The following is a 9,736-nucleotide window of genomic DNA, read 5'->3' as shown; positions in this document are numbered from 1 at the left end:
TAAGAAGGTTCCTTATTAAATCCTAAAGAGCTATTTATGCGCAACGGCTAGCATTATGAGTGTCATTGAGATTCATTTTGTGCTGCAATTGAATGAACCTTTCAAGTCCTTATCTCACATGCATGGAGTTATCTTCACCCATCATCAACAATCCAAACTAACATAAATAAAACCAATCCCTCAACATCCGATCAAAAGTCGTCATCACATGCCTGAATTGTGTTTATTGTTGTTGTTTAAGTTTCTTTGTCAATATGCCTAAGCTCATCTTATCGTTTAGATTATTATGAGGAGAAACATGAAATCAATTACAGGGGTCTGCACGAGGGAGGGACGACAGAGGGTTTACACAATGCATATGCATGGGGTTTTGCTTATGTGTCTATCTTTAAATAAAACGAGGAAGAGACATTCAGTTTGAAAACCATTAATATATGATAACGTGGAATAAAAAATAGTAAGATACTTGGAAGCAAAGTTTTGAACATTAATATATGATTGGTGGCCTATTGTGCATTCAATCGCCGGCCATACATGAACGTTATGAACATTCATATTGGAGCAAGATGAGCTTGTAGGGACATGAAGATTATCCTATTGAAAGCTATTGTGGCGTTCTTGCCTGCCAGCTGAATTATAATATTCACTTACCAAGTGAATATTTGTTGATGACACAACTTTCACACGCTCATTAACAGTGCTTCATTAAAAACCCAACTATCACCAAACAAAGCATTTTGACAAAGTTGTAAGAATAATTATGCTTCCAATTCCCGTAGTAATAACTAATAAGCATTTTGACAATCTACTAATTAACCCAACTCCACTATATCCCAAGCCTCACTTTTACAAATAAAGTTGCGTCGTCCACTGCAGCCGATTAAAGTGATTATTGACGTGTGCAATGTAAATGAGTTGATTTGAAATGAACATTTTAAGTTTAGCACTGGTTTGCAGGAAAAATTAAGTTATTTAATCTTGAATTATATTTTAAACAAATCAAATTTACAGTTTCAACTTCATTTTATTTGGGGAAAATAAAATTTGGGTTTTTTGTTTGTTAGGATTCGCCTTACGGCTGCCTAATTGGTGTGTTGGGTTTTATCAGCCCAAAGTGGCTTACAATCAGTCAATCAGGATAGTCATATAGATGTTGACCGTAGTTAACGTCTTTGTATATGGATGAAAATTGATAGTGTATTGTCCCTGGCGCAAAATAAAATTATCCTTATAATTAATACACTAATATAACTTTTTAAGAGGACTATGGGCGTTGAACTGAAAATTCAGTTTATCTACAACTCTTATAAATACCAGCAACATCATAATATCATGTATGTCATTTTGGTAGGATTATTATTGATTTGAGCTTACAATATCTTTTGTAGATACTAGACTAGATACTCCTTCCATTCACTGTGACTGTGGTATCTCAATTGTGTTGGAACATCGACTTATTTCCATAGTATTAAAGAGTTCAGATAAATTAACAGTTCACTTCTAACAAGTTAACGTCTCGCTTGTATAGTTTATTCTGAATTTACTACAACATTTATTTTAGTTAGAATACTTTCACTTGTTAACTTATTTGTAATTTGATTGTTTTTTCGATAGATGTCTTTATATTAAGGATATCTGATTTTTTTTGAGTGAATAATGATAAAAGGTTAAAAATATATAGAAATATTTAATATTTTTGTTATATGCAACTCCAACCAAATAAAAACCCAAAACTAATTTTTTATTATTAAAAAGCAAATGTAACAATTTCTATTCTGGTGAATAGAAAAGAATTCCACGTATTCATTCCTTAATTATTAGTTTGAGGCAAAATTGATAATTTCATGATGGAAAAACAGAATTTAATCCAAGTCCCAGTTGTGATATTTGGTAGTAGTAACTGGTAAGTAAAGTCTGTAAAATGTCAAATAGTAAATGAGTGAAGTCTGAAGTGTTTAATAATAGAACAGAAAGAGTGAAAAGAAAAGATGAAGAAGGGGGTTTGTGTTACCCTACCAAACCCAACCATTGCCATAATTAACTTGGGTACCAGTTACGTGGTGACACCACCCACCGCCTTTCGAGTTTCCACCCACTCTTTGCTTATTTATTCTCTTGCACCACTTTCACTCTCATCATCGCAGCAACAATGGAGGGCAAGAAAAAGACAACAAATTGCCTTCTCTTCCTGTTCCTCTCCCTCACCCTCTCTCTCTCTCTCTCCGCCGCATTACAACTCCAAACCCAAACCTTGCCCCTCCACTCCCTCCCCCACCCACCCGCAATCTCATGGCCCGAATCCGAATCCGAACCCGACCCAGAAGAAGAAGCTCTCTCACTTCACCTCCACCACATAGACGCTCTCTCCTCCAACAAAACCCCGGAGCAGCTCTTCCAGCTCAGGCTCCAACGCGACGCCAAGAGAGTTGAAGGTGTAGTCGCACTCGCAGCTCTGAACCAAAGCCACGCTCGCAGATCCGGCTCCAGTTTCAGTAGCTCCATCATTTCGGGCTTAGCACAAGGTAGCGGTGAGTACTTCACGCGCATAGGCGTAGGCACACCCGCAAGGTACGTCTACATGGTTTTAGACACCGGAAGCGACGTCGTTTGGCTCCAATGCGCCCCTTGCCGCAAATGCTACACCCAAGCCGACCCCGTTTTTGACCCCACCAAATCCCGAACCTACGCCGGAATCCCCTGCGGGGCCCCTCTCTGCCGCCGCTTGGACTCCCCCGGCTGCAACAACAAGAACAAGGTTTGCCAGTACCAGGTTTCCTACGGCGACGGCTCCTTCACATTCGGCGATTTCTCCACCGAAACGCTCACGTTTCGAAGAACCAGAGTCACGCGCGTCGCGCTCGGCTGCGGCCACGACAATGAAGGACTCTTTATCGGCGCTGCTGGGCTTTTGGGCCTGGGCCGTGGGAGGTTATCGTTTCCGGTCCAGACCGGTCGCCGGTTCAACCAGAAATTCTCTTACTGCCTCGTCGACCGTTCCGCTTCGGCCAAACCCTCCTCTGTCGTTTTCGGAGATTCCGCTGTTTCCCGAACCGCGCGCTTCACTCCTCTTATAAAAAACCCCAAGCTCGACACCTTCTACTACCTCGAGCTCCTCGGGATCAGCGTCGGCGGCTCGCCGGTGCGCGGCCTCTCCGCCTCGCTCTTCCGCCTCGACGCAGCGGGAAACGGCGGCGTCATCATCGACTCGGGCACCTCCGTGACCCGGCTCACCCGACCCGCCTACATTGCCCTCCGAGACGCCTTCCGCGTCGGGGCCTCGCATCTGAAGCGTGCAGCGGAGTTCTCGCTCTTCGACACGTGTTTCGACCTGTCCGGGCTCACGGAGGTGAAGGTGCCCACGGTGGTGCTGCATTTCCGAGGTGCCGACGTGTCATTGCCGGCGACGAATTACTTGATTCCGGTGGATAACAGTGGGAGCTTCTGCTTCGCGTTTGCGGGAACTATGAGCGGTTTGTCCATAATTGGTAACATCCAACAACAAGGGTTCCGGGTCTCCTTCGACCTTGCGGGTTCTCGGGTCGGGTTTGCCCCTAGAGGTTGCGTTTGAGACTTGGGAAATGGGAACAACTCTTTCCCTGTTGTTTTCTAATTATGATTATCAATTATTGTTGCCATCTTTTTTTTTTTTTTAATGTTTAGAAACAAGGCTAGATTAGAGAAGGAAGGGGAGATCTCAATCTAGATCTGAAGGAGAAAACTAGGATTCAACAAAACGAGAATGTTTCTAGTTTCCACCCTTGGGTTGTGGCTTGTTGTGTTTTTATTTTTATTTCCCAATTAAATACTCCAACTACTCCAATCCAATCCAATACAAGGGTTATTCGACGAATTTAATCTTTCAATTGCTAGGTAGTACTATTACTGTACTAGATCTGTACATACTCGTGATATTCTTGTTTTTTATTTTCACGTTTTCAAGAAAGAAAAAAAAAACTGAAAACTCCACTAGCAATGCCAATGGTATCATGGTAAGATATTTTGTCATTATTCTCTTATGGATCATATATGATATACCCACCGTTTTATATATTCTACACTCCTATCTGTGCTGCGCTAACTGCGACTAATCTTATTGAACGCGCATGTTACGCATCTAATTTTTGATTCAATGAACCTGTATACGATTATTCACGAACTGTAATGTCAGCTCTTGTGTTTATTGAAAAATTATCATCTCGATTATTGATAGACTAGACTGACAAAATTGATAGAATCTCGAAAATGAATGAAATGATGTGTACTACTGGAAGAAATCGTGGAAAGACAAACACGTACGGAATGACTGTCATTTTCTCATTTTGGGCTTCCGTACGTCCATGACATAGTTGTGATTAGGCCTTGGCTTTTGATCAATTATTTGGATTTTATTAATTTTAAGTTTGAAATTAGATTGTATAATTAAATCAAGTTTAAATGAACATGAAATTTGATGCTTGATGCCTATTGATTGTCTCATAATACTTTAAAAAATGATTTATTAAAAGTATTTTTTTTGTATAATGCTCTCAAATAATTTGGAATGGCTTTCCCAGCTGGTGACTAGCCCCTAAAATTGCGACGGGTCACTTTTCCAGCCTTACACCTGGAGAGTGTTATAATGGGTAAGCAACATTTATCTTTATAGTCCCCCCATGGCCTATGATGATTTATATATACCTTGGCTGTAGCAGCCAAGACACATGCATGTTCTGGTGCCACTACATACATAGGTCAAAATGTGCAAATTAAAGCATCAAGCAGCTCATGCTTCAAAATTAAGAGGTATACGAGACAAATGGAGAAAATTGTCAAATGCAAGGAGCCAGGAGGTACTAGTAAGTGGTAACTTTGGAAAGACAAAAGCAGTTGGCTCTTTTCCACATTGATATGGAGTCTAGCTGTTAAAGGGAGATTATAAAGTGGAGAGGGCACTAAGCCACGGCAAGCTGCTTTTGAAAATCACAATGATGAAGTAACCTAAAACTGCCTGCAGAAATTGCACTAGCCTACCATTCTACTTTGTGGGTAATAATCTTTTTTCACGGAGGTTATATTAAATGGAACGTAACGTACCAGCAAACTGGGTTATTGACGTCCATAGCGTGGAAAATAGTTATTTACATGAGATAAATGGCACGTTAGGTTTAGACTTTTAAAACTCAAGTCCCACTCCCTCATTAGAAATTCATCTAAAATAAAATAAAATTCTTATTTTGTAATGAAGATTAAACCTTGTTTCCACCCTTGTATATTTTTTTTTTAAAAAAAGCTTCCACCATGCCAAATCGTCAATGTTGGAGCATGCTAGTAAAAAGTTGGACCTATACCACGCTTGGTCTTACATTCCTAACAGTGTGAACAAAAAGGAATCAAGGCATATTTTTGAAATTCACGTATTTAATTAATATTTCTAAATAGACCAGCGGATCTGCCTTCAATTCATCGAACTTGGGGTAGCAATTTCAATTGAATTTTACCAATGTATGAAACCTTATATATGATTGGCCGTACACAAATCGTGACCACTTTCAAAATTTCTTAATTTTGTATACAATGGTTAAAGAATAATCCGTCATGCCCAGCGAAGCTGCATGTGAAAAATAGATAGAACACAGATTTCAATTATGCAGGGGAGTATAGACAAAACTTCTCCGATCGATTCGTAGTAAAATATGTGCATTGTATGGGAAAAAATAATGGGTCCAACGAATCTAAATCCTATCTTTTGTCCCTGAGATGATATATATTATTTGTACAATCAAAAATCAATTTAATGTTAATGTTTAACTTTCGCATTCGTTAGCATGGTTTATGGTTCTAAAAAAATTGGTATAAATCCCACTAATTAAACAATAATGCAAGGGGACAAATAGCGTACTCGAAAAACTATCGTAATATTTACGGGAATCAAATGGATACAATTTTTTTTTAATGAGAATTTGATTATAATTTGTTTAACTTTAGAGACTAAATAAAAAATCAGAATGCTAAATCATAATTTTTTATTATATTGTTTTTGTTTATTTATTATCATTACATCTATCACCTTCAAAATATTAAATTGATTTAGATAGAGGGTTAAATGAGACACTGATGGGGGTGAAAATAAGTTAAGAATGTCCAATGAGGGTTTATAGCCTAATTGATTAAGTTTGACTTATTATGCAAGCCGTGTTAGCTGGTAGTAAGAAATAATTACGAAGGTGTTTCTTATAAATGTTGTCGATGTTCTATTCTAACCGTTATCCATATGAGAAAGTGGCTAATTTGTAGATGATAAAGAAACATGAAGAGGCCTATATACACAGTAGTATAAATAAAATAGTGAACACTTGGAAAACGACAGCCCGTTTCATCAAATAGAACCGTAGAGGCCTAGACGACGTAGCGCGCAAGCAAGGGGGAAAATCGCGACCTATATAAATTAGGGTTTTCAAAATCAGATACAGACGGAACGAAGAACAGTTAGTTTGAGATTTAGGACTTGATGGATACGGAAGAAGGAGCTCATGGAAAGGGAACACAGGTGGTATCTTTGATTGAGAAGGCCACCAACTCCACCGCGCCGGAGGTCGATCCCCGCCTCCTAAAGGCCATCAAGACGGTGGTTCGCTATTCCGATTCGGAGCTCCGCCTCGCAACCCAAACCCTTATGGATCTCATGAAGCGTGACCACTCTCAGGTACTCTTCCCTTTTCAATTATCATTATTAAGGTTTCACTTTCTTCTCTGCTGGTTTCCAATTAGGGTTAATTGAATTCTGCCATCAATAAATTTCATTTTTGAATGAATAGCTTGATTCAAATGACAAATGAAAAAGCGAAACTTTAATACTTTATTTTTATTCTTCCTGTTATGGTTGATTCTATAATCGTGATAAGATGATGAAATCTCATTCATTTTATTGGTACGTTGAAAAATGAAAAAACTCACCCACTAGCTCAACCCCTATTTTAACTTTCAGATTACAACTGTCATCTCCAGCACAAAGTCCTCAGGTTGACCTTGACAGATATGTGTTGCAGGTCAGGTACCTTGCGCTTCTAATAATTGATGAGCTCTTCATGCGTTCAAAGCTTTTTAGGGCCCTTGTTGTTGAGAACTTGGATCAGTTGCTGAGTTTGAGTGTCGGGTTCAGGCGAAATTTGCCACTTCCTGCTCCGCCAGCTGTTGCGTCTGTTTTGCGTTCCAAGGCCATTGAATTTTTGGAGAAGTGGAATGTGACGTTTGGGTTACATTACAGACAGCTCAGATTGGGTTATGATTACCTGAAGAATACTCTCAGGCTCCAATTTCCTAACATACAAGCTAACTTGGAGCGGATTCAGCAGGAGAGAAGGGAAAGGGAGAGGAGGTCAAAAGAGATTTTGTTGAGCAAGTATGAGTCTTTGAAGGAGAATTCACCTTCAATAAAGGGACCCATTCTGTCTACGATGGATGAGATTGATGAATGTTTGGAGATTTTGCATGCAAAACAGGAGTCTGTGTCAGATGATATCTTAGATAATGAAGAACTTGGTGACTTCTGTTCTTTGGAGCTGCAGCAGCTTCGTCTTGAAGCATTGAAAGAAGGGGAGAAAGTTTATGAGGACAGTGATAACAAGGTAGTTTTTGATACATTGAGGGAGCTATACAAACTTCTGGTCACAAAGCATTTGGTTTCCATCCAAGAGTGCATTTCTGTTCTAGTAAGAGTTGAAGTAGCCGACAATAGATTCAGAGATTCCATTTTGAAAGAGTTTGTTGATATCCAAAATCGTCTGAAATCAGTTAAAAATAAATGTGAAGAGGCTGGTTGTTCTCTTTTAAACTCATCAAAACATGACGAGGAAGATTTTTGGGAGGAGGGTAATGTTGTATCTATGGAAATCTCATCTAGTGCAACCAACAATAAAAATAAACATCTTGACGTGGCATCAACTTCCCATAAAATGAGTAATGATAATCTTGGTTTGCACAATAAAGAGTCTAATGATTCTGGTACGGACACCCTGCTTCATCGAGGACGTGAAGTTGAGCCAAACTCTCCAAGGAGTAAACTTCAAGCCGAAGCTCCTGTGGTACGATGGAGTTCTTACCTGGATAACTGGGGTTCAAACAGGGTTTTTATGGCTAACCAGCGGGGTTTGGAGCTTGAAAGTCACTGGGGTAGGGTGGACAATGATGCAGTTATTCCAGCTGATAAAATTGCCGAATTGAATGTTCACGCAATGCCTTATGAAGAAAAGCAAATTGAGATCCAACCATGCCTGACTCCTTTGAGGAAAGGAGGATTATGTCAGAGAAGAGATCTGAAAGTTTGTCCATTTCATGGTCCTATCATTCCGCGAGATGATGAAGGGAGGCCACTCAATCAGAACTCTTCAGAAGACATGAATATGGATTTAAAGACTGATTTAGTAGAGCAGTTAGCAAAACAAGCAGAGAAAAATGTTCGTGAAAGAGATCAAGAGGTGGCAAAGAAGAGAGAAATTGATAAACAGTTGCTGAAACGTGCAAAGCTAGCTAAAGTTCGGGAACACAATGAAGCTGTTTTACGGGATGCTGCTTTGGCTTCTACTTCAAGATCAGCCACACTTGGAGAAGATGGGGAGGCAACTAATGAAGATAAACTGTCTGCCAGAGATAAGAAGCAAAGTCTCGCTTCCATGCTGCGAAAGAAAGTAACATCTAAAGATAGAATAGCTCAGAAACTTTTAAGTTCACGGGCAAGGGTTACTGCAGATAGGCAGCATGTGTCATGTGAAGATGCCAAATATAGAGAAGCCTTCCCAAATCAATGGTGAACTGAGTATACTCTTTTTTGAGCTTGTCTGATTACTCCGAAGTCTTAACAATACTTCAGAGTCAACTGTATTTTGGGTAAAACCTTGCCTGTGAGTCATGAGGCTGATTAGTCGAATTGAGTAAAATAAAATAAAACAAAACAAACTACTCATCTATTCATTTATTTTTCTGCATAGTTTTTTCTTTGTGGGCAGACTCATAAGGATGAAGGGAAGCAGTTGTTTGGCCAGTTTATTATTTTAAAATTTATTTCCCATATTTTTTGTAACATATTCAGCATATGGTAGGTACCAGAGGATTACAAGTTCGGCAATGATGCCAAATTACAATTTCACTTGGATTTGTTAACCTTAACTGCTTAGTAACGAGTCTTCAATTCATTAATATTTGTTAGTTGTTACTAAATGTCAAAATCACATAAAAGCACATTGACATTGGATTTCTATCCCTGAGTAGATGAAGTTGTGGTAGTGATACACACCGGATGGAACCCAGGAAGGTGCCATAAATGGTTTCCATTGACATTAAAGAAGGGCAGTTCAGCTGTCAGTGAAGTGGTCTGAGTTGTTGCTGCTGCTGGTTGACCCTCATGACTACTTTGCGAATTATTTCTTTCCCCATCAAGAAGATACTATTGCAAAGAAAAGCACAATCCCTCTCAATATAGAAAATCTTGCGCTTACTCCATCACCACCTAGATTTAACTTCAGACGTTGTTTCATCAGTAAGTGGATTTTTATTTTAGTTTTTATGATTTCAAAATAAAGGGCGTAGGAAGGTGGAGCAGAGTCACTAAACTAGAAAAAGAAATATTCCTTTTGCCCCATTTTTTTGGCACCAAACTGAACGTCTGAACTTTTTCTGCTAATTTTTCTGTTGTATGGTTATCATTTGTGGTTCGCGAGGGAAACTTTTGTCAGCACATACCACTTGGGCTAAAATTTGACAA

The 9,736-nt window shown here is 39.3% G+C and overlaps 2 protein-coding genes across 2 annotated transcripts; both read left to right on the top strand.

Moving 5' to 3' along the window:
* Positions 1-1,911: 1,911 nt before the first annotated feature.
* LOC100794269 (aspartyl protease family protein 2) lies at positions 1,912-3,850 on the top strand. The gene has a single exon (XM_003554720.5). It carries the CDS (start codon positions 2,150-2,152, stop codon positions 3,566-3,568), a length of 1,419 nt encoding a protein of 472 aa, XP_003554768.1. The 5' UTR covers positions 1,912-2,149; the 3' UTR covers positions 3,569-3,850.
* A 2,407-nt stretch (positions 3,851-6,257) lies between these two features.
* LOC100800426 (UV-stimulated scaffold protein A homolog) lies at positions 6,258-9,125 on the top strand. The gene is made up of 2 exons (XM_003553741.5): positions 6,258-6,682; positions 7,026-9,125. Exons 1-2 carry the CDS (start codon positions 6,488-6,490, stop codon positions 8,784-8,786), a joined length of 1,956 nt encoding a protein of 651 aa, XP_003553789.1. The 5' UTR covers positions 6,258-6,487; the 3' UTR covers positions 8,787-9,125.
* Positions 9,126-9,736: the final 611 nt, after the last annotated feature.

Source organism: Glycine max, chromosome 19, assembly GCF_000004515.6.
Source record: "Glycine max cultivar Williams 82 chromosome 19, Glycine_max_v4.0, whole genome shotgun sequence".
Lineage (NCBI taxonomy): Eukaryota > Viridiplantae > Streptophyta > Magnoliopsida > Fabales > Fabaceae > Glycine > Glycine max.
The sequence above is the reverse complement of the archived record's forward strand: the minus strand, read 5'-3'. Positions and strand labels throughout refer to the sequence as shown.

Bases quoted from the DNA above. Each gene is read 5' to 3' on its own strand.
- LOC100794269 (XM_003554720.5), top strand. From the start codon at position 2,150: ATGGAGGGCAAGAAAAAGACAACAAATTGCCTTCTCTTCCTGTTCCTC.
- LOC100800426 (XM_003553741.5), top strand. From the start codon at position 6,488: ATGGATACGGAAGAAGGAGCTCATGGAAAGGGAACACAGGTGGTATCT. The intron at 6,683-7,025 runs GTACTCTTCCCT...TATGTGTTGCAG, and splicing joins TGAAGCGTGACCACTCTCAG to GTCAGGTACCTTGCGCTTCT.